The 23,754-nt window shown below is 39.6% G+C and overlaps 1 protein-coding gene across 2 annotated transcripts in view; it reads right to left on the bottom strand.

The window, feature by feature from the left end:
* The window catches only part of PPIL2 (peptidylprolyl isomerase like 2), a 69,982-nt gene that overhangs the window by 5,353 nt on the left and 40,875 nt on the right, over positions 1–23,754 (bottom strand). For both annotated transcript variants that reach the window (XM_057414851.1, XM_057414852.1), the window contains 4 exons: positions 19,153–19,242; positions 17,790–17,823; positions 9,083–9,200; positions 6,385–6,441 (listed from right to left, as the gene is read on the bottom strand). In XM_057414851.1, coding sequence (XP_057270834.1) covers positions 6,385–6,441; positions 9,083–9,200; positions 17,790–17,823; positions 19,153–19,242 — 299 coding nt within the window. The remainder of the gene's footprint in view (positions 1–6,384; positions 6,442–9,082; positions 9,201–17,789; positions 17,824–19,152; positions 19,243–23,754) is intronic.

The raw sequence follows: 23,754 nt of genomic DNA on the forward strand, positions 1-23,754 counted from the left end.
AGTAGTTTTGGGGATTCTTTGCCTGTCCTACAACACATTCTGGCTATAAGAAGAAAAGGTAATGGACATCTGGCCAAGAAAAAAGCCCAGACAAGTTATATGAAGAAAAGACCATCAGGTCAGTACATTAAAGCATCTAAAAAACCTTCTAAAGAGAGTGCCACTACTTAATATTACTGTAATATTCACTAACTTTGAGCAAAAAAGAGATAAAATATGTCCTATGAATAAATAGGAGTCTCAGCATAAAGAACTCTGTACATCATTTTCATTGAAACAAAATGCAAACTCCAGAAATTTAGGCTAATATATATTCCTTTACATGCTTCACATGTGCTAAATGCATTACCCAGACAGCAACAGTTCACACGGCGTTAGCCTTTCCCACACAACATCACTTGTGCTAAGTTGGGAGTGCAGTGGGAAAGAGAAGAGAGAAGGGCAGAAACAAGCTTAACCTTTTTCCCACTGTTTCTTGGCTCTGTTCCTTTCATAAGGTGCCACACATGCTTTATCCTAAATTGACTAAGTGAGGTTTAAACAGATGTTCAGATGATCGCCAACAAAGATGATACCTTAAAGACACCATTTACATTAGAACAAGTGAAACCGAGGGTTTGTTGTGTGCTTCCAATAGATGCTGAACAGAGAAATGATGATCTCAACTATATATTTAGCTCAGCATCCCTGAGACAGTTGGTTGTATTTTTAGAGGAGCTTGACAAATGTTGCATTACATTTAAGCATGGACGACAAGGTAACATTTAGGCTTTTTCTGTTAGCAGGGTAATGAAACAAAAATGTGCCCTTACTTGTGCAATTCTGCTCTTAAAAACTGAGCAAAGTTAGCACTGGAAACCTTTGCGTTTCAAATTTAGAGACGTTATTTAAAATCTTACTTCCTGTTAAGACTCCTTTATGCAAACAGTAACCCTGCTTCATAACCACTGCCAATGTCTTCGCATGAAGTGTAAGTGAAATATCTGGAGAAAGCGCTACCTATCTGCAATATGCCAATATAAGTCTGGCTGTACATTAGTTACTGCTGCTCCCAAAGAAAACTGCAGCTCCCTTGCAGTCTTGCAGACATTCACAAATGGACTTCCTATTTCTGATAGTTTTGTTTAGAAGAATTATAGGAATTAAGCCTTATGCAATGCTGGGGATGGCAGTGGTCCAAGATGATAGCGTTTCCTGGTCAGAAGATGATACAAGAACAATGTCTGGATTTTTTATTTTTGAAAAAGGCTTTAAACTAGAAACAGAAGCCAGAAAGAAACATTGTTGTTTTGTAAACACATTCTGCCCTCAAGGTTATTTTTATAAAAAGGAGTGCATACATTTATATACACACACAGAGGGAACAATATAGGCATGTCCAAACATGTACACTCAGGACAAAATGTACACACCTCATCTGAAAAGGATCGAGCAATCTGAACTTGCAACAAGGATGCAGCCAAAACATCTCAATCTCTCATAAGGGCTTAATCTAGCAGCGGAGACACAGCAATGATGGGCACTGAAAAATTAAAACAACTTGGAGAAAAGCATTTTGAAGCTAGACTCAACAGATGAACGGATGAACAGTAAGGACTTCTCTGTGTTGGCACAGGTTCCTCTTCAGAGATCACACAACTGCTCTGGAAACAATGGCAGCCCTGGTGCACCTCCAACCACCCGGTCCTCCTGTGCTACAGGACACCACAGCCAAGGCTTCCACAGGGAGCCCTGGTTTATTTTCCCACCTTGCTCTTCACTCTTCTCTGGTGTCTGGGGAGAAGACTCTGCAGTGCAAAATTAGGTCAGGCTCCCCGCACTGATTCAACAACAGAATCTGCCTTTCTGCTGTCACACAATTTCTCCGTTCTTCAGATGAGTTGCAGAAGAGCAACAGGAACATGAATTTCCCCGCTTAGAAGCCACTGGGGTTCATGGATTCAAATCATACAGTGAATGATACAAGTGGAAACAGATACTGTGCATTATTTAACTGTACCTGGGTATCTGAATAATGTCTGATACTTGTTTTATATAGCTGATTACTTTAGAGGACAAGAGTTACTCTCATTGCACTGTAGAAAGCAATAAACATGTTAAGGAATACTTAATACAGAGTGATAATTATCCAATGAAAGAAAACTCTTCCACAGAAGCATCTGGCAAGGGCAGGAGGGAAGAAAAGACAAAACTGAGCTTGATATCAGCTACTGAACAAGTGCCTCCAATGTGACCAGGTCCGTGGTTTCCCAAACTACCTTGCTCATTATTTCCAGGAACAAGAGAATTGAAGAATGAGCGGCAGAAACCTCAAGAGATGCTTAAAAGTTATCTGCGTCAGCAGATACATGCAGCCATGTACAAAGGAGAAAACTGTCCTCCATATACTCATCTCCTGTATCAGATGCCACATCCTTTTCTCAGTTCTTGACAAACACAAGTGATTCTCTAATAAACAGAACTGCTGCACAGATAATTTCCAGCTTTGCTACTTTTCTCTCCACTTCCTCTATTGCCTTTCTTTTTATCACATCACATACTTGCAATCTGCCCTCACTTTCAAGCCCACCATGCTCTGCTTGTCCTAAATCTCACCCAAAATTGAGACAGCATTTCTCTCTTCCTGTTGATCAGCATAGCTCAATTACCTTCCACTATTATTTTAAACATACACTTTTTCATGTGTCCCTTTAGCTCTGGAACAGGCTCTCCCAAAACATCCACAAAGCCGTTAATTTATTTTTCCTGGGGCTTTCTTTTTCTGTGGTTCTTCTGAAGTGCAAACTGTCAGTGGAAAGCAGGCTGAAAGGGGTCACTGTTGCAACTTTCCTCCATCTATATGCAGTCTATTTTGCACTTACACATGCTCTGGGGCAGAGATTATGTTTCTATTTCTGCTTACAAAGGGCAAATGTACTAGGTCTCTCATCCAAGGAGCTGTGGATGAGAACATTGGAGTAACAGAAAATATAATTACAACATGGATGAGATGTGCTTGCATCTAAATCTCATACAGCACACCAGACTGGAATGTGAGCTGATACTGGTGTTTGGGCTGTAACATCCCCATGCAGCTCACACAACAGTTGAACTCCCAGTTATAACATGGGTAAAGAAGGAGAGCCCACGCACACAGCCCACGACAGCAGCAGTCCCCTGCAAATGCTTCTCATCCACTCTGTGCAGAGCAAATGTATGTTGGTAGGTTTACATCATTTGAGTTTCTAAATTAAACCTTCTACCAGCAAGCTAGAAGCCAAGAAAAGCCACCAGTTAGTTTTCACATTAATTACAGCATTCTCTAAGTTAGGAGAAATGGTAATTAGGAGAAATGGTAAATACTAATTTAATCTAGGCAGCTCTGCTGGAGCAGGAAGTCTGTGCTGCCTGCAACACACCTCCAAGGGAACGCGTTCTTCTCTCATTGCCTTTGGTTTTGCTCCCCATATATGCCAAATTACCTCTTTTATTTTCAGTAGCATCTGTCCTCATTACTGCCATGGTGGGCAGCACCATCATGACAAGATGCCTTCCCTGTCCTCCAGTCTCTTCTCCCGAGACTTGAAAATTCCAGTTCATCAAGCCAGACACGTGCCACTTTTCATAGTCCCACTGCCTGCAGCTGGTGTGTTTTCCAAACATGCTTAACAGCCAAACATCCAACATTAATAGCTGCTGCTATGCAAAAATTGTGTTGCAAACCAGTGGGGACATGAATAAGATGCAGCTCCAGAGAAGGAACTTTTCAATGTGCCATCCCACACAGGACAAAAAAAAAGAAAGGGGTGGGGAATGGCTGCTCTTTCACTCTTTTTTGTTCTCTAAAGCACGGAAAGCCTGCTGAAAAGTTCTACACAAATTACAAACAGGTCAAAATCTGCTCTCAAAGATATGGATGCGACACTCACTAACATGAACCAGAACTCCACAGAAATAGCTGAGGGTACAGTTGAGACCGGAGTATTTAGGTTTTTATATTAAGTGAAATAAGTAATCCTCAAATCTATATATGAAACTCACAACAGGCCAGTAAGCATTCAATTGAGACAATCCAATTTAACATTCATGGAAATAAAGAACTAAGATTTCATGGGTTCATTGTATTCTTAAGCCTAGATATTATTCCTAGATATGCTTCCCAGATATTATTGTGTTATACAGTCTAAGATCAGATACAGTCACCAAATCCTGGAAACACCCAGGATCTAAAATAGCAAACTAGAGATGGAGTTCCACTACAGATACAATATCTGTAATCTTTTAGCTTTTACGGCTTTTAAAAACAAACACAGGTAAAAAGAGCTGAAGGATTCCGATGACAGGATACAGATCTTAAGAGCTGCACACAGCAGCCTTTTATATTAAATTTGTAGGTAAATTCACTTATTCAAATATTCAATTTTTAGATTAATATAGTGACTGGAATGCATCTAGCCCCGCATCTTCATTTTTTACATTCTTTGAATTTACATGCAAGAGAATCCAGAGTAAAATTCACCTTGGCTGTGTTCATACAAAGATGTCACTCAGTGTTCATGCAGGAAGCCAAATATGATTCTACATCAACATTTTTATGAAGATTTTCCTTTGTATTTCAGCGACGAATATTTGCAGTGCTGAGAAAGCAGCACCACTTCTTTACTCCAGCAACTAAGTTCAGATTCCTGTAGTAGCAAGGACAATTAAATTAACTGTCCTTTAATTAAAAAGATTAAGACAGTCTTTGCTAAAACTGCATAAATCTCTGCTATATACACGTAACCACATTTACTTGGACTGAAGTAATACCTCTCTAAAGGGCAATGCACATTGTGAAACATCATTTGAGCTCGTAAGGTACTTGAGATGTTATGCATGGCTTTTGGGAGCCCACCCCCTGCACCACAGGAAGCTGAGCTCCTCTTATTCTTTCCTGGTGAATTATGATAAAACTGGAGCACATTAGGGAATGCAAAGATACTGAAGGACTAACCAGGATGCCTGCTCACTGAAGCCAGGCTGCATCCAGGAATGAAGAACAGTCACATTTTCAGCTGAGCTGTCCTAACCCAAATACTATTTGATGAGGTGGCAAGCTCAGGTTAACAGCATTACCATATGGAATTTAATAGGATTTTTGCAAGGAGGACTCAATTTGTAGCTTAAGTGAAGTATGTAACCCCTCCAAGAATGTACTTGCTCTCAGCCTTCGGTATTAGAATTTGCTTTATTTATCTGCTTTCATCAAATGATAGGGAACTCTAAATTTTTCTAGGACAGACCTAAGAAAAAAAAAAGAACTGTATTTCATAGGGTACAATTATTGCAGAATAAGTATTGGAACTAACAGCACTAAAGTAATTGTTTAAAACTAAGCCAGTTTCTGCCTCAAGAACTCTAAGACAGAGAAGATGGATTAAATATATCACTTTCACTGTACAATGCAATTGTATGGCATCCAATCAAAGTAAACAGCACATGTATTTATTTTCAACTGCTGCCTTTCAAACAGGTAAAACTATGAAAAGAATTATGAAATCTTCACTTTAAAAAGATTGTAAAATCCCTGGGAACTACCAATGAAACAGGCTAGTACAATTCTCCTTCCTGCCATTTGCACGGAGGCATTTGTTAGAACAGCTATGCATGACTTGGTAAATACCATGTACCAGCAGCAGAGGAAGCAAAGAACAAACTGTAACATAAAGCTTTTGTGATCTCCTCTGTAATAAATACCTTGATCTTTATCATGTGAGGGCTTGACTGGAAAAGACTTTTAGAAGAGACTTCTTTTTACAAAGAATGAAGTTCCCTTGCTGTCTTGGCATTGGTAGTATCTTTATATATCTACACACATAAAGCTGTATGCATATACACACACATGCACACAAACATGCAGATTTTATACTGATGATAACTGTCAGGAATAAAAAACCCCAGAAGAACAGAATAAAATAAAAAGGGCCAAAAGACTTAACCTATGTGGAAGCTCTATGTTCTATGGCATGATGAACAGCAGCCCGGTCATGACTAATTTCCTGGTTTATAGCTCATAAGAGGATGAAAGCAGTGTTGAAGAGGTAATCTCTTATGTCCCAGGAATTAGCATGCACAGATATTAACACGGTTGGTTACAGGATGATGATTACTTTGTTCGTGACTCCCTTGAGGGCCACCCACAGAAGGGAAGTAAGGCAACTTACAGTGATAGAAGGAGGAAAAAAGGCAGTCTAATGACTGGCACTGATGCAATGTTGGCCATCTACTCATGACCAGCAGAACTGGATTGTGAGATATGAGTATGCTTCAGTTCAGTTGCAAGGGTCACTAGATTCTTTTCTTAAGGTTTCAGACATACATGAGCGCGTGTCTGCTATACTGCTGCTCATAATACCCTTCACTTACCTTCCAAAAACTGTATGTTTCTTGTCCAGATACACACAAGAGCGGAATGTGATGAAGCTGGAAGGAATGAAAGACATAACTGTTAGCATATTATCACATTGACACTCAACAACAGCCAGTAATGCTTAAAAACATGAAAATGTTCTTTTCCATATGCAAAAGCTCTCTGAGACAAGACAAGCCCCTCTCCCCTTCTGACTCCTTGACAGGAGGCCCGCTGGCCAAACATCCTTTGACTTCTCTGTTTTGTGGGTATTGTCTTGGATTCTGGAGTTTTGACTTCTCATTTTTACACCTTACTAACATCTCTAAACAGTACTCCAGGCATGGTGACTTGCACAAGCTCCAAAATTAAGCTGAGCATTTGCCTTCTTGGCCAGACAGGTCCTGGGAAGCTCATGCAGGACAAGGAGACGTGCATCCTGCTTGAGAAGTACATTTCTTGTGCGTGATTGGAAGCTTCTATCCAGTGAATACAGTTGTATAACACAAGAGTCCCTGCCAGTGTAAACTTTTATCTTTCAGGATATTTACTTTTTGCATTTCTCTTCCATTACATTGGCCCGTCGGTGATCCACTTCTTTGATCACTGCAAATTTGTGTGTGCTTTGGACACAAACACAGCAGAAGAATATTTCCAAGAGTCAAAAATAATGAAAACCTGTGAAACTTGGATTTTTAATCATTTTTAATTCATTGGACTTTTAATTTTGGGGTTTGTATTTTTACACTTAAAATGTGGGAACTAAAATACCCAATCCAAAGCAACTTTGACTCTAAAACTTTTCTCTAAAGCTTAATGCTTCTTTGGAAGACATGGACTACAAGCATATGAGACAGAGGTTTCCACACTGTGGTCTGCAGACTATGATGGCCCATCTTGGCTGGACATGCAGTGCTGGCTCTCCTCCCTGTCTCCATCTGTTTCACTACATTAGAGACAGCTAAAAATATATAAGCATTCCAAAAGCACTTTTCCATATAAGCAACTGCCTCAGGAAGTTATAGGATTGCAAATAGGAGGGGCTGCAATCTGCCAGAAAATCTATTTAGACATACCTTGCCCTAGGAAAGCTTTGAGATGCTATGCAGAATGCCAACTCCTACGCAGGGCAAACATTACAACTGAGCCTTTTGCATGGGTTCTTTGCACCACTTTATCCCCAGATAGGCAGTACTTAAAGATTATTAAGTGATCCGTTATGTAGTGTTGTAATAAAAAACATCTGAGTGGTAGCAAATAGAGAGAATGCTTCTCATCCCTCACTACAGTCAAATAAAATTAAGGACAATGGAATTAACATAACTCAGGATGATCCTGGAGGAGAATTCCTGAACCTTATTTGAGCACCACCCTACACAGGGGACCTGGCTCACTCTGCACTGCAGTTGCCCATCACCTACTGTGAAAGCTATTCACCCAGTTCCTAAGTGCACACCAGTTGCCAGAAGTGTCTAAACATGGCCTAGGAAGCTTTATAAATATGGGCAGCTGGAGCCTCTCAAGGACTTCACATATAAAGGAATTTCATATTTCTTTGCAAATTTTAGGGAAACATATGATTACATTTACAGGAGCAGATGATGTGACTCAGTATGGCACATCGCTCATGAACTGTCTCTTTAACTTCTGTTTCTAGAATCCCCCTTTGAAAAAAAAAGAAGCCTCCACTCTCCCCTAATTTAGCACCTGAGTTCTGGCAATAACATTCAAATCCAAAATAAGCTCCACAGCAACTCAATCCTGCATGCTGCCCAACATTTGCTTAGCCTTAAGTATGTGAGTAAGCCTATTAAAGGCCCTGAGACAAGCACTTGCAGTTAATTAAAGCTAACCACACTACTGCATAGTTTACAAGCCATAATAATTCTTAGCATCATAAAGACCAACACCAAGAACCCCCTCCCTTCCTTCCTCCCTAGTCCCAACACACGGTACTGTACGCGCACATACACTGTCTTTCCTGGGGCTCACAACAAAAGTATAATTTCTTTTGTATTGCAGTACTTAGAGAGCAACCAATAAATATTTGGCTCAAAGTGACACAGAACATTTTCAAAAGACTTCAGGCAAACACCTGTATTAATGTTATGCTTAAAGAAGGCTATGACTGCTTCAGTATCTTGAAATTTCATTTGTTGTTCTTCCTGCTTCATTCATTTCCCCCTCACTATAGTCCTCATTCTGCTTTTGTACATTGAAAAACACTTCATTCTTAATCCCAGATTCTGCACACTGCCATGTCTGGGTTCTACACAGTTCAGCAGTGCAGAACGTTCCCCATTTGTTTAAAATCATGTGAGTAAAAAGAAGCAACATTTCCATAGAGTATATGTTTCATTTCATTAAGCTTTCAGGAAGCTCAGTATGGGGCTAAATTTAAACAGAGTGAAGAGGTGCAATGATCTTACAGGGACAACACTGGGGGGACACTGACAAAAATGAACAAAACCTTCAAATGATAACATCAGAAAAGACAAATTAATGATGCAGGTCTTCCTGCTGTGCTTCTCTTTGCTCTTACATTGGGTACCAGCAGCTCCAGCTACTGTGACTTCAATATGCAGCACTCGACAAAATATTTCACTTGACTGAACTTTAAAGAGTAGCTTGTAAAATGTCATTTGTTTTCTTAACAGAGTAAGACACAATGTCTAGAGGGAAACAATAAAACACAACAAGCAAGTGACTACTTACAACTGTGATTTGTTCGTGTTGGGTCCTGAATTTGCCATACTAAGAACACCACGCCCCGTGTGGGACAAGTTGGGCTTAAATTCATCTTTGAAAGGTTTTCCCCAGTAAGATTCTCCTCCTTAACAAAAAAAATGACAGAAGAAATGTTTGTTCTCATTAGTTTTCCACTACATATTGTAACAGGAACAGACATTAAATTTAACGTTTGTGGTACTTGGAATCCCATGTATGATACATTCTTTCTTCATCCCTATCACTAGGCTAGTATTTGAGCATGCCCTTGAAATCCGATGTTTTTAACTGGCAACACAATTCTCTTCTTCCACACTATCAACTGCAACAGACCTGACTGCTTATCAACAGCATTATATATTGTGTGCTGAAAAACTGCCAAGTATTTAATTTTTTACTGCTGGCACACTATTGTTTCTCTTTTTTAAGACATTATTTCTTTAAAAAGTGGCTTCCTGAAAGAACACTGAGCAAAGAATTACTAGTTTAACTGCACTCTGGATATAGCACTGCTTCTGGAAAGAAAGTATTACAGAGATTAAATACATTGATAGAATCAACTAAGAATAGGAACTATAAGTCCAAATATAGTTGTGTGAGTGAAGAATGATAATTTACATTCCTCCAAAATAAAAGGTAAAAATGAGATATTTGGACTAGATATATGGATGCTGAAAGCATTTAAAGGCAATAAAGTCAAAAGGATGATAAAACTTTGCACAAGCCATAGACCCAGCCCTCCAAAATTGATTTCTCTTCCATGTCTGCATAGAAAGAGGGTCTGGGAGACCTCTCCTCCTGGCTGTAATTTTTACATTATTTATGACAGACCTGGCATTTTCATTTGCACTTTCCTCTAGGATCATTCTTGATGAGAAAAAAGAAGGGTGAGATGAGTCACATAGTTTTACAGTCTAATCCATAATCTTGTTTGACAAACCATGAAAAAATATTTCACCTTAGGATAGTATTAAAAATAAACCAAACAAAACCATCCAAACAGGCTGCAAGACTGGTCCATCTGCAGAACTGGCTCAAGAATCCTCTACAGTAAGTGTATCACTTGCAAAGCAGAAGGCCAGTAAGGGATCAGTAGCGCTCAACGGTTATTTGCACATGTAATACAGAAAAGCAATCTAGTGATGTGGCTGCACAGGCAAGTAGCAAATAAACCTGAAGAATGAAACAGGCTCCTGCTGAAAACCTCATGAGGAAAATCACACAAGTGCATGAAATGAGAGTTTCAGATGGTAAGACAAAGGTGGATGGCTGTACTTGCAAGGGGAACTAAGCAAGTGAGAAATTTTGGAAGAAACCCACCCATTTAAAACCCAATTAATCCTGTTCAAGAGACCTATTAATAGAGTTGAGTGTTGCCTCCTCTGCAATTTGTCAAGAGGCAGCAAAAGGGGACAATCCCTGCAGGGATTTTCTGTAATCAGGAGTATTGGAGGAGTGATTACTTCAGCAGTCTCTGGCTATTGAATATTTTAAGATCAGCTAAATTACATCAGCTTGATCTCATATGCCAATCTCTTCCAGTAGTGGGTGAAAGGGATATGGTGCAGCTGCAGCCAGTTCTACTGTCTTGAAGATGGATCCAAACCTCAGCTATTCTAGCCAAGTGCTCAATCTACTAAAAAAAGTCTTACTAGAAGAAGCCAGTAATTTGCTTTGCTAATGAATCTCCCTGCGTGTTGCTTTTTGCTAAGAGAGCTTACCTGTGCAGTGCTGTAGTTACCTGCCTTATTCAGAAGAACAAAGTTCCTGTATGTTAGTAAATAAACAAACTACACTTGGAATATAGGGAGGCTCCATGCCAACAGGTGCTGCCTGAAACCAGAAACACACCTGCAAAGCCTGCAGACCCAGTGCCCACCAACAGCACCATGCCCTGTGCACTGTTTCTCTTTCCCTCTTTGCCTTTTACAGTTTTCACCTTCTCACTCCCTGCCCACACCACCACGCTGCTGCAGGGCCATTGCTTCAGGGCCTGCATTTCAGCTGGGGCTCTGCACCTGAGTAACCAACTTCATTTGGACTTCCCTTGGAGAAAAACCATATTTTTGCTCCAAAGGATCTCTTGAAGGAGCTCCCTAATCATTTGTAAAGCAGATGCACTTGCTCTAAGTTCTAACCTAGAGCAGTTTTTGCTGTCTGAAATTTTCAGATGATAAGCAAGCATGAACACAGCCCATTGAGATGGTACAAGGCAGCAAGTGGCCAAACCCTTGAGTCCGTTACACCCTTCATATGTTTCCAGCTGATGCTGGAATTACAGTGATTGTCAAGCTGCTGAAGGAGAGTAGAATGAGCCCTGAAGCCTTCACTGCTCAGAAAAAATAATTCAAAAGGAAAGAGAAAAACTGTGAATGACAGAAAGAATCTTCCTTTCTGGCACAATAAGCAACCAGACCCAAGAGCTTGCAGACAGGAGGAATGAGCCATGATCTTTAAGTTTTGGAATATTTCTTTTTATATGATTTCATTTCACTGCAGGTCAGAATTAATGTCATAACTTTGGTTCATTCCAGTTCTCTGGAAATAAGTGCTAGTATTTTAGAAGATAGTTACAGCATGAAATCCAGCCCCTGCTTCCCCCTCTGCCTGCCATACAGCTGTTTCCAAGGCTAATTCTGTCTGCCTGGGAGCTGCAGCACGAACAGGGAATGGCCTGTGCAGCATTTGCCTAAAAGGGCAGACGTCCTATAAAGGACATAGCTGAAGTGTCTGTGGAGGCCTGGCAGCACGGACTGGCAAGGGGCAGTGGTGATGCTGCAGTCAGCAGGACAGGAACAGATTGGGGTTTCTTCTCTTTTTTGAAACAAAAAAAACCCAACACTGTATTAAGCATTCTCATTAAATGGAAAATAGCCTGAAGATGCTGTTTGTCAAACTCCTGCTAACCTCTGGAACTGTTCCAGGCTGTATCTGCTTGAAGTAGGGCCAGACAGAGCAAGCCAGAAGATGGTGTGTTAAATGTATGTATTTTTTTAATTATTGAAACCCAGATTCACTTTCTCTCTGAAGATTAAGTACAAATCCCTCATTAGTCTACTGCCATGGCAGCACTGCGCCTAATGCTCAGCCAGGGGGGTCTGGAACAGGGATTTTAGATTCTTACTTTTTACTCTCGACTGAGCTCAATGTAAACTTGGGAAAATAACTCTCTAATCATTATGTGGCATTTTGAAGTATCCAGCAGATTTTACTGTGTTTATTCTCAACATGGCTGGGAGGTGTGGCTGTGCCATCTTCCTCATTTTCTGAAAGCAGAACGGATGCAGACAGGCAGAGGAGGTGGGACCGTCACACTGTCTAGCTCTAGCCCTCTCATGTTACGCTCCTGGCATATGCCATAAAGAGAGGATGCTCCTCCTTATATTCCCCAAATCCTCCTCAGAGAGCACACAAATACTGCTGACTATATATGGAGTCATGATGATGTAAAAACCTCACCCCAACACTGAAGTACTAGCCTACAAGAACAGCCCATGGAAAACAAGAATTGACTCTGGGTGTTAGATTCACAGCGGGCAGCACTGCCTGTCACTTCACCTTCCTCTCAGCTTACTCCCTGATAAGATTATCTTCTGTCAAAGAGGAGCTGTGTGCCTACTGGACTTGCAAATGTTTCTGAGATCCTATTACAAAAAGCACCAGAAAAAAATTCTGGGGACTTCTGTGCTAAAAATCAGAGGAGTTCACATGGCAGCAGTCATGCCACTGGCTGAGCTGGTGCTGGGACTGGGAAATGGAGCAGCATTTACAACCCTGCACATGGGGTTCTCCTGTTGGTACAAGGCTGGAAACTTGGGACTGGCCAAGGAAATATACTGGCCTTCTAGCAGCATTTAACCTGCACAATGTCAAAGCCTTCAAGAGCCAGAAAGAGTTTTTGCACAGTTCTGTAAAATAAAAACCACATGCTAACCCGGATACCCAGGACTGAAAGCTGAAGGCAGCTGGGAGCCACTTCCCCACATTTTTAATAACAGAGAAAAGTTCTCTTAGGTTAAAGAGATGTTTACCTAATTGTTACACAGAGATGAAACCAAACAGACCACACAGCTCATAGGAAAAATTAAGACTGCATTCATCATTTCCATGGCTATCCAGAGTAGCAAGACACATTTAGGTTGTAACTGAAGCACTGCTAGTTATTCAGTCTTGTATCTGCATCCTGTGCTGATAGTGGAAAGGTGAATACATCTAAACTGACATTTGAAGCAATAAGAACATTAGTGACGACAGAGAAAACCTGCACATTTTCAAATTGTCCTTTGAACTGAACCCTCTTACTCTTTGCTAGCCTTTGTTCTTACTAAAGGCATTTTTTTTCCAGAAAGAAAATTTTTTGGGTAAAATTACAGAAATTGTACAACTTTCTTGCAAGAGCTGAGAGATGCACCTAAAGCTTCAGAAATGTAGCATTCCAAAAGCCAGGTGTGGGCTGGGAATCATCATTCATGACAGTTGTGATTTTAAATAAATCCTTTCTTTTTCTGGCATAGAAATTGCTAAGCAGTGGTAAAGAAGTGGGAGGGCTCTGATTCACAAAAATGATGGCTTACTTTCTGTAATTTTCTTCTTGTCATTTGGAACAACGAGGTACATAATAACATCTGACACTTCTTCAGAGCTTTCCAAGTAGGATTCTTGAATCATTTTGCAAATATGAAAGCCTTAGCTCAGCCAGTAACTGCTTCTCTCCTTTCAGATAAGAGGACACAGTACTTTTAACCCCACTTATCAGAGACTGGATTTTCAGGGGGGCCGCAATCTAAAAGGAGTATATTGCTAAATAAAAAGGTCTTGCCCTTGTCCTTTTGCTGAGCTTCAGTTATGCAAGAAAAAGGGCTCTAAAACTGGTTACATTTTAGGAACTTGCCTTGTTAGGAAATCTTATTGCAGAACTGACCAAGTTTGTTCACAGTCCTTTGCTATTAACAGTTCAGAGGAGCTCTGCTTGTTGCCAGCTACTACTGGTATTTTATCTTGGACTTTTACAGCTATTATATGCTTCTTTTATGCCCTCCTGGATTCATAAATGGACAGAGGCACACACACAGGCTGGTTCATGAGACCTTCCATCAGGTTGTGAGTAAGAGTAGCTGAAAAATGGGCTGTGCTGCTTTGAAACTGTAATACAAAAGGGTTAGGATATTAAACCTATTTTTCCTACATGCAAATTTTCTTCTGTTATTTGAAATACTGAAATACAGAGCAGCTGCTCCACTTGCACTAGCATGAGTTAGATGGAATTACTCACGGTGTTCAACCACTTAGTTGTTATGAACAGCAGGAAAAGAGATACATCACAAATCTAAAATTCATTTTCAAATAATTAATCATTACAAAGAATGACCATGACTCAGCTTATTGCTCTGAATACTGCCTCTATGGGTGGTTATTTTGTTAGAAAAGAAATAAGCTGCTGCAGCAATATAAAATTTCTCCCAGTAGACCTATGAAACACTAAGTTGAAGTCTGTAGAAAATTAGTTTGGTCCTCTAAATCAGTGTCCACATTACAGGAGTATATAACTGACTGCTTTGGCAACACAGGTCTGCCAGCTAAGCTAAGCTAAGCTAAGCTAAGCTAAGCTAAGCTAAGCTAAACTAAACTAAACTAAGCTAAGCTAAGCAAAGGCAGAACTCTATTTCTCACTCTATTCCCCGTGTGGCATCTCGACTTCTAGATGCCATAATGCTAATTTCCACCCTCCTCCTGCTGAGTACCAGCAATCGATTGTCCTTCACAGGTCTTCTGGGTCACAGTTACTTTTACGACAATCTAAGAGACTCAAAAAGGACACACCAGGGTGCTGAATAACAAACAGAAGTAAGTATCAGTGCTGCTTTCAGACAGGACTGTTCAGTCGGAGCAGCCATGGAAAGGGGCAGGCACTGACAGCCCGTGTGGCATCTTACATCTGTGCATGGTTTCCAAAACACAAGCACTCTTAATCTAGGTGAGCCCAGAGAACAGTTGCAGTCTATGTATGTGTGACATGTAACCATACGTCAGGTTGTACTCAATGCGCCCAAATCCACCCAGAAGCTGAACAGTCCTGGGCTTAGTTAGCAATGGAGTGGGTGATCATCAAAGCATTTGGGTGTTGTAACCATAAACCCTGCGCTGTTGATGAACAGGGATGAATGTCAGATGACAGAAACCAAATGGTGGGAAGATTCTTAAGCAAGTCAGTTCTAGTTCCTGAGCTGATGAAGAGTAATTAAATAAATAAAGCAAATCAAAGATGTATTTGAAGGCTCAACACACCTTCCACATACCAGTTTGGAAAAGGTGTTTTTCAGTTTTAAACAAAGAAACTTCCCAAGCCTCTTACCTAGAAGATTTCAGTTAAAGTAGAAGGTTCTATGGGGAAGAGAAAACAAAGGATGTTCTTTTTTTCTGTTAGAGCCTTTTGTAAAAAAGGCTCTAACAGAAACAATTCTGGCAGTTTAAAATACTGATGTTTAATAAGTAACCTCCAAGCAGTCTTCCCTATTGCCAACGGAATTATCTGGAAAGAAAACCCTGTTCTACTCTCATTTGCTTCTCTGGTATTAATGAAGTCCAGTTATTTACTCCCCAAGTAAACCTCTAAAGACCATTAAATGTTATGGACTTTTTAGCTTTCAAAGATGCATTTTTTTTTTTTTACCGTTAAGAAGCAGTAAGAAGAAAGAAATACAGAAATTCCTTGCAGCTGCCAAATGAAATAAAAAAGGGAACTTATACTGCAAGTAACACACAAGACCCAGGTATAAAAAAGTACAAAGCACTGAATCCAAGTGCTTTACTCCAAAGCTTTCCCAAATGCACACATGTGATCACATTAATAATGCACAAACCAGTAAATGACATTTTTACACCATGGGAATCTAGGAGAGCATGACTGCATTTGCCATGCTCTTAAACTGCTGCTGAGCTGTACCTTCCTCTGGCTATGCTGCTACAGGCAGAACACAAAACCAGACAGGCACCTCAGGTCTGACCACCTTCTTACGGCATGTGCCTCGAGAGTTGACCATCCATTTACTTTTTCTTGTGATATTATCATATTCAATAAGTGATCAAGGATATCTAAAACTCAAGATGTATTAAAAAAATAGAAACCAGACAGTTGCATCACTTGGACTCTACAATAACTGCAAACAGCCTCTAAAAATCTGCAACACTTGTAGCTATTTGAATGTACACTGCCCATTTTATTAGAACTTTAATAGTCTTGACAGATGTTTGCAAGCCATCTTGCCTGCAGTATACTCGTATTTAATTAAGAATGACAGGAAGGAAAACAAGATAGAAAAGACTAGAGGTCATTAGACTCCTTTTATAAATAAAAGAATATATATAGGAGGCTTTTTTCTCCTATGGGCTTAGTTGCATTTTGCTTCCTATTTGCTTTGCCAGTAGAGCTGAGCCTTGATCTTCAATGCCAGTCCTCTGCCAACTATTAATTGTGCTGTCTTAGAATACCTCTACCATTTGCACAGAGGCAAGAATGACACCAGCAAGTTAATTTTCATTCCACAGAAGGAGCTGAATCCCACCCTATGAGGGTAAAGGTGTTTGAGTCAACCCATTAAATTTCTTCCATCTCCTGACACCTGTTTAATTTCTCATTTTAAAGATGTTACTAATTATGTCTTTTGGGATTTGAACCAAAACTTTCCTTATAACCAAGTCAAATCACATTTCTTTTGACAGCCCAAGTATATAAGGTAACAAATCTTGTTCATGGGCTTTTGCCATCAACACAAGAACCTTTAACTAATCTCAAATCTTAGAGTATGCAACTGTTGAGTATCACATGCAACAGAAGAAAAGTTGCTGGACAACTCACAACCAACATTATTTACAAAGTACATAGAGCTAAAGCATTTAACAACTACAAAGACATCTTTTTTTGTATGACATGTGAGCACACAGAAGAACAATACAGTGCTTGCATATGCAAGTGACACATGTATGAACCAGAATAAAAATTAACAGAACCCTACAGGACCAGGGAAGGAGCTGTGGAGGCTGGTGACATCTACAAGTGGGTAGATAAACGGTGCAAGTGGAAAATGAGCAAATCTATAGCAGCAACTAGAGATATTATGTGACCTAACTATTTTGGTGGGCAATGCTTTGTCTCATTTCTGATGTGCCTGCTATGAAGATCTCCAACTAAAACAGAAAGAACAGGCAGAAGAATTTACTAACAGTGATCCCTAAAAGTTAGAAAAAGAGCAGCTTGGGCTGTACAAGGCAACTAGCTGGGAGAACAGATGGTATCTGGCCGCTCACCAATAGCGATGCAGGTCTCAAGTATTTCATTAACACTGAATTTGAAAGCGACTTTTCATGAATGTTTTCCTCCTTTGTTCTTTGCCCTGGAAGGCCAGCTGTAAAGTCATTGTAATTTTCATTTATTTATTTTCAGGAAGAAAAAAGGAAGTAAAGACCAAGCAAGAATTCTGTGTGGAAGAGTGTCCGAGTTTTAGGCTGAGAATACACGAGATGAAATTTTAAGCATAGTTAAAATGGTCGTAAAAACATACCAACAAACCCCCCGCTTTAAAGCAGCAATACAATGTACCACATATCATCATTTAGAGAATTTTAGGTGTTTGGAAATAAAAGTAACAACACAGCTCATGAAGTGAAAACAGCTTACTTGATTCAAACTCAACCTTACCTGTTCCTGTTCCAGTCGGATCACCTCCTTGGATCTGCAGAATTAAAATTAAATCAATAGCTTACATATATATTTGTGTGAAAGACATTGCATATAAGCCTTAAGAGCCAATTCTGTTGGATTTTCTTCCTTCTATATTGTTGACAAGTTAGCAATAAGGAAACCACTACTACTTGTTTGGAGCCTCTTTTATCAGCTGGCTGTCATCTCCTACATTACTTATCCAAGAGCAAAATGACAATTTTATAAAAATAATAAGTCTCTTGTGGCTAAATAGGGAAAATAAACAGCCTCAAATGGGTTAACCAGATCATCCTTTCTATTACGTGCTGAGTCATAACCTGCTTTTTAACTGATGATGTATTGCTTTTGGAACTGAAAAGGCTTTATATTTTATTACCAATCCTCCCTGTGATGCAAAGGCAAGAAATGAAAGAATATGGAATATTTTCTGCATCTGAATCTGTACTTCCCTGTATCCCCCTCACTATCTGCAGTAGGGAAAATCCTCATGTGAAACCAATCTTGCAGCAACAAAATTAATCACTGTATATACATGCAGGATCTACAGAAATAATAGTCTGTATTCTCTCCCAGTAGAGGCAGTGTGACATGACTAGTTTCACAGTCATACAAGCACAGTTTTAATTGCAAGTTTAACTATGAACTGAGATATACAGTGCTGCCAAAGGTGTGCTCTGCCTTCAGGATCAGGTTGTTAATTCTTCTGAAAGAAAGTTAGATGGACAGCTACAATATCTTAAGCTGCCTGGACTGCACCTATGTAAGTAAAGATCTTTAAATACCAAAGTCAACTTTCTGGTTCACTAGGTGCTCTTTCACTCCTTCACAAAGAAAGCCTGGGCACCCTGTCCTGGAGCACACTCAGCAAAGGATAATCTGACAGTATCCTAGTACCACAACCTGAATCAGACATTCAGCTGCTTTCTAAAGTTTCACCTGAATGGGATTTCAACAGGCCACAGTATTACTTATCCAAATTAGCATTTCCCTCCCTCTCTCTCTCTCTCCCCCCTTCTGTTCATTAACCACCCACCCACAGCTTGGGGAAGATAACAAGAGCTTTGCCAAAGCAATGACTCTCAAAGGCTTTGTCTGGAATGCCAGCAAAGCACTACTAAATGCAGTGATGCTCCAAGTGACAATATTAGTCAGAGACAGTTGTTAGTAAGATTAGTAAGTAAAAATCTAGTAAGTTAGGACAATCCTAATTCTGATGGTATATTTAACATATATCTATTGCAAACAGTCATGCATGGAAGAAACTAAAAATGAATTAAACTAAATAAATAGCGGAGGGCATCACATACTGTACATTACACAGGATCTGTTCAATACTCACCACAAAATTACGAATTGATCTGTGAAAAACTGTTCCATCATAATAGTTCTTCTTGCACAATTTGATAAAGTTTTCACAGGTCCGGGGTGTCTGAAAGACAAACAGAAGTCTGAATTAAGCCTTTAGCAATCAAATGGGTCATTACACTGTCTACAAGAATCGCTTCTAATTTGTGCCTTACGAAGAAACAGCCACACAGGACTTGAAGAGGAATGAGTCTGTCTACAGAAAAAAAATAAAATATATGTTCTTTTAAAGCATACAGTATACAGTATAAAGGAGAGACATGCACTGTGTTAAATAAATTAAACCCAGACCTTCCAACTAGCACAAAGCAGCACTGAACACTAGCTCAGATAACATGAGCTCCCAGTGGACATAGTGATGGTAAAAGCAGGTAAGCTCAGAGACTTTCAAGTAACTCAGTTCCAGCAGTGTATCACAATCCTGTTCCAAAGGGGGGCTTACAGCACTGAAAAATGTTAAATTTCCCAGAGTAAGAAAGAACCTGACTTGTCTGCTCCATTACTTCAAAGTGAACACAGTGAAGCTACCTGGGAGAGAAGAAGCATTTGGTCCTCTTTATCACCTGAAACTGAAAATGGGACTGATCCCAGAAGCCACTGGACCATAGGAAAAATAAAAAAGACAACTTGTTTAGCAGAGGTGCTAAATATATTGACAACTTCTGATTTGGTTTTACAGTACAAATTAAAGCTATTTATTTGAATTTATGGGCCATGGCATTCAAACAGTGCCTTTTGAAAAACTTAACTGTCTACCTACTAATCCTTCCACTGTAATTGTCTGGATTCTCTTCTCTGCGATTCTAAAATACCTTCAGATGTACAAATGCAAGTATGGAAAAAGCCTGTTTTCTACACTTGGACACGTTTTCCAGCTCCAGTGTGAATTACGTGCATAAATACATTTGTTTTGCAAAACAATACTTCTAACTAATCTGAGTTGTCACAGGCCTTGAAAATATCCTTATTGTGGTATGTGCTTGCAAGTAAAGCATCGGCATGAGTCGCAGTGTCTGTAAATGAGCATGCACAAGAAGCCTCCTTCTGTAAGACACCGATTCACTCTGCACTGGTATGACATCATTCTTGGTCTGAGGGCTGCAGAGAGACGGAGTGAGTCTGAGCCATGCAACCTGTAGTGTCTTAGAAGCAAAAATAAACAGCAAGCCCAATTACAGTCATTTAAGGATGAAATAATCTCAATCCTTTTAAAAGCAGAGCCATGTAAGTGTTCACCCAGAACCCTAAAGACCTTCAATTTTCTCATGCGAAACACAGTCATTCTCAGCCCTCTTTTATTTACACTGAGATGTCTCTTATTATCCAAACAAACTACCTGCCACTATAAATTCTTTATAATGATTCCTTCTTATTTGCTCTACAGACACAGATGGCAGTTGTCAGCTAGGCCATAACTGGAAAAATAAACAATCTTACACCAGCTATTATGTCAGATTTCCTATATACTTAATTACTGCTTTAAAATGGTAATGGTAGCATAATGGATTTATGGTAGAATACTAGTGGGAAATGTATTTCGGTAGCATCCTAAAAGCAACTTGTAAGTAAACATACTCCACAAAAGTTCTTTCAAACAATAGGAGGTTTTCCCATAGTTTCAATGTTCACATCAAATTTGAATTTTTTTCCTGGAATCTGCCATATATGCTTGAAAATAATCTTTGTACATAACCTTCCAAGTAAAATTCAACCCCTGAAGAATCATTTGTGCAGCATATGCTTCCTTTATAAGACAGTATCATAACAGCCTTGATCCTAACCTAGTGCTATTAGTTATCACTCATGGAATGTGTCAGTAAGGATAAAAATAAGCTTAAAAAATTTCTTTATGAATCAGAAATGGAATCAGCAGCTTTTAGCCAGAGGCACTTTATCTCATGAGAACCAAGAACTCCTTGGAGAGAAAGACACAGTTAATAAGTTCTCTGGGGGGATACAGCAACCTGTAATTAATTAAGCAAAATGAAGTCAGGCAAAAGACCGAGTCCCCTGGAAATACACACACACACACTCCAATCTGGCACAAAGTTGACAACCCAATACAGATTTCCTATTTATTTTCAAAACAAGGATTTGTAAAATATACATCAAAAAACCTGACTCTGGTAATGTATTTTTTATGCAGGATCTATGCTCACCCTTCTCTCTGAATGCATTATTATGCCTTTTCCCCCAGACAAGCTTTTCAAATGTAACTGCAGAAATATTTAGCATACATGCAATAAGCATTTCACTATAAGGTTTTCTTTAAATAATTGCCACCAAATTGGTTCCCATGGTCACCTCATGCATCATACAGATACGTTTGGCAGGTAAACAGTTCCTTAGCAACATTACCATTACCTTTCATGGTGCTTTTAGTAGACACAAATGAAAAGGTTTGATTCAATCAGTAACAAACCCCAGTTTCAGTCATGCAGTTGATCTAGAATATCTGGCTCAGATTATCTGATTTATTCAAAGAAGTTAATGTCCTTGCCACTTGTCTCACACTGCCAAGCGTATTTCAGGGACTTTTTAAAGCAGTATACTGCCCAAAGCAGGATAAAAAACTTTGAGGTTTATAGGGAAGGCGTAGAACCACTGTAATGAAGCTACGTTCTGCACTGACCATACAAACAAGGCCAGTCTTTGAAGTCTTTGTTCCAACTACAAAGACTGATGAGAAACATACATAAACAAACCTGTTATTTAAGTGTAAGATCTTGTAGAAGATGTCAGACTTGCAGTTTTGGAATGCAAAACTGTCTACTTCTTCAGAAAGCAGACTCCACACCATTTGCCTCACACCATTTCTGAAGGAGAAAGGGATGGTGAAGGCACCTGGAAATGCAGAAGTGCAGGAGGCAACACTGGTTTCTTGTTGCCTTATTATTGACAATGGGCTCCAGGCTGCCTTTTCACTCCTGGCTGGTTTTTATTCAAATTGACCACAACAGCAGCAGCTGACTTTTCCCTCTTCACTCCTTTTACAATAAGCAGGAAATCATCTAAATTATTTTAATCTGATGACTATGGTTTAAACATATATGTAAGGAAATCAAGGGAATAATGACACCTTAATTTGTTAACCTGTTGATCTGAAAGCCACTGACAGAAAAGGGGTTATTTTTTAAATCCACTGCAGTATCTTCTCATAAGGATGCAGTGATCATCCTAGGAAGTCAAATTAAAGAGTTATGGAAGGCTTTTCTCTCCAAAGAGTGTGGAAGGACAGCCCTGAGAAACCCTTCTTTTCTCTGATCAAGTTGGGACTGTGTAAGTTAACAAACACTGTGTCTCTGTATGACATCCTTCAACTTAAAGATATTTACCTCTCCAAATGACAAACAGCAAGAAGAAGAAAAAGAACCCTTATTTATACCAGAAATGAGTCTTCTGCTCCAACTCTGCTCCCTGTTTGTAGATGCCAGAGAACTGTCTTTCAGCTGCTGAAAATTCACACCCAAGACAAGTGATAACATTTTAATAAATGGTTTGAGAGGAATCCAGAAGAACACTTATCTCAGAAGATGACACAAATGCTTTGCTTGGCTCACAGAAATGTACATTTAATGGGGCAACAGCCCAACGGTTTTCTAATTATATTTAAGTCTCCATTCAGGTAACACACTCAGTACACAATTTTACATGGAAACACCAGCACTCCACCAATTATCAGGCCCAGACTAATTGCAGATGTCGAGAGACTGCTGCACAGGTACTGGGAAAACATTCAAGAAAGGAAAATACAATTCAGAAAACTAAAGCAAGACAGAAAAAAATCCCTGACTCCATACTGTAAAATTGTAGGAGATATGTAGATTTTATCTTGTTCCACATTCAAGTGGAACTTCCACATTAACTGTGCCAATTTTAGTTTCCTTTTTGCCATCAAATGTGGCTCCAAAACAGGCAAAATTCATCTCTCCTGCTGCATCCCCAGAACTGAGGGGTAAGACTAACCAAGCCAGGTCACAAGATTTCTGTTTGCAGCTCTCCTTTCTCGTGTTAAAATAGGTCATTATATTTGTAAAAGTTACCTTAACTCAGAATTTGTATTGGGCAGTTGAAGAGCCAACCAGAAATAGATTAAAAACCTGCAGCACTCCTGTTGCCAAGGTACAGGAGATGGGAAAAGAAGAAGTTCTGACTCGTTGCCATGACTGCAAGGAAGAAGGGTTTACTATGTGAAGAGCTAATCATTTCAAAATGCTCTATCCCTTGAGGTTGTGCATGAACCTTGAAGAGAAATTTCACACTAAGCATTCAGAAGCTGTCATTCGCACATCTGTATAATTTCCCTGTGCTAATTCCACTTCCCTTTTATTTCTTTTTGTCTCTCTAAATTGGATGAACTGTAGTAGCTGCACTAAACTACAGAGCCTTGATATACGCTCATTAACCCCATGTTTCAAAGCAGAAATAATCTGAAATAATGAAAAGCTCATTCCTCACAAATTAAAATTACATTACACAGCCTTCATCTTATCACACAAATGCCAGAATCCTGCTACTAAGAGGCATGAACTAGTGATGGAAATTTCTAAAGCTTCAAACGAAGCCTGCAGTTTTT

This window comes from Pezoporus wallicus, unplaced genomic scaffold, assembly GCF_028554395.1.
Source record: "Pezoporus wallicus isolate ANWC-B61680 ecotype Strahan unplaced genomic scaffold, APGP_CSIRO_Pwel_v1 contig_8047, whole genome shotgun sequence".
Taxonomy (NCBI): domain Eukaryota; kingdom Metazoa; phylum Chordata; class Aves; order Psittaciformes; family Psittacidae; genus Pezoporus; species Pezoporus wallicus.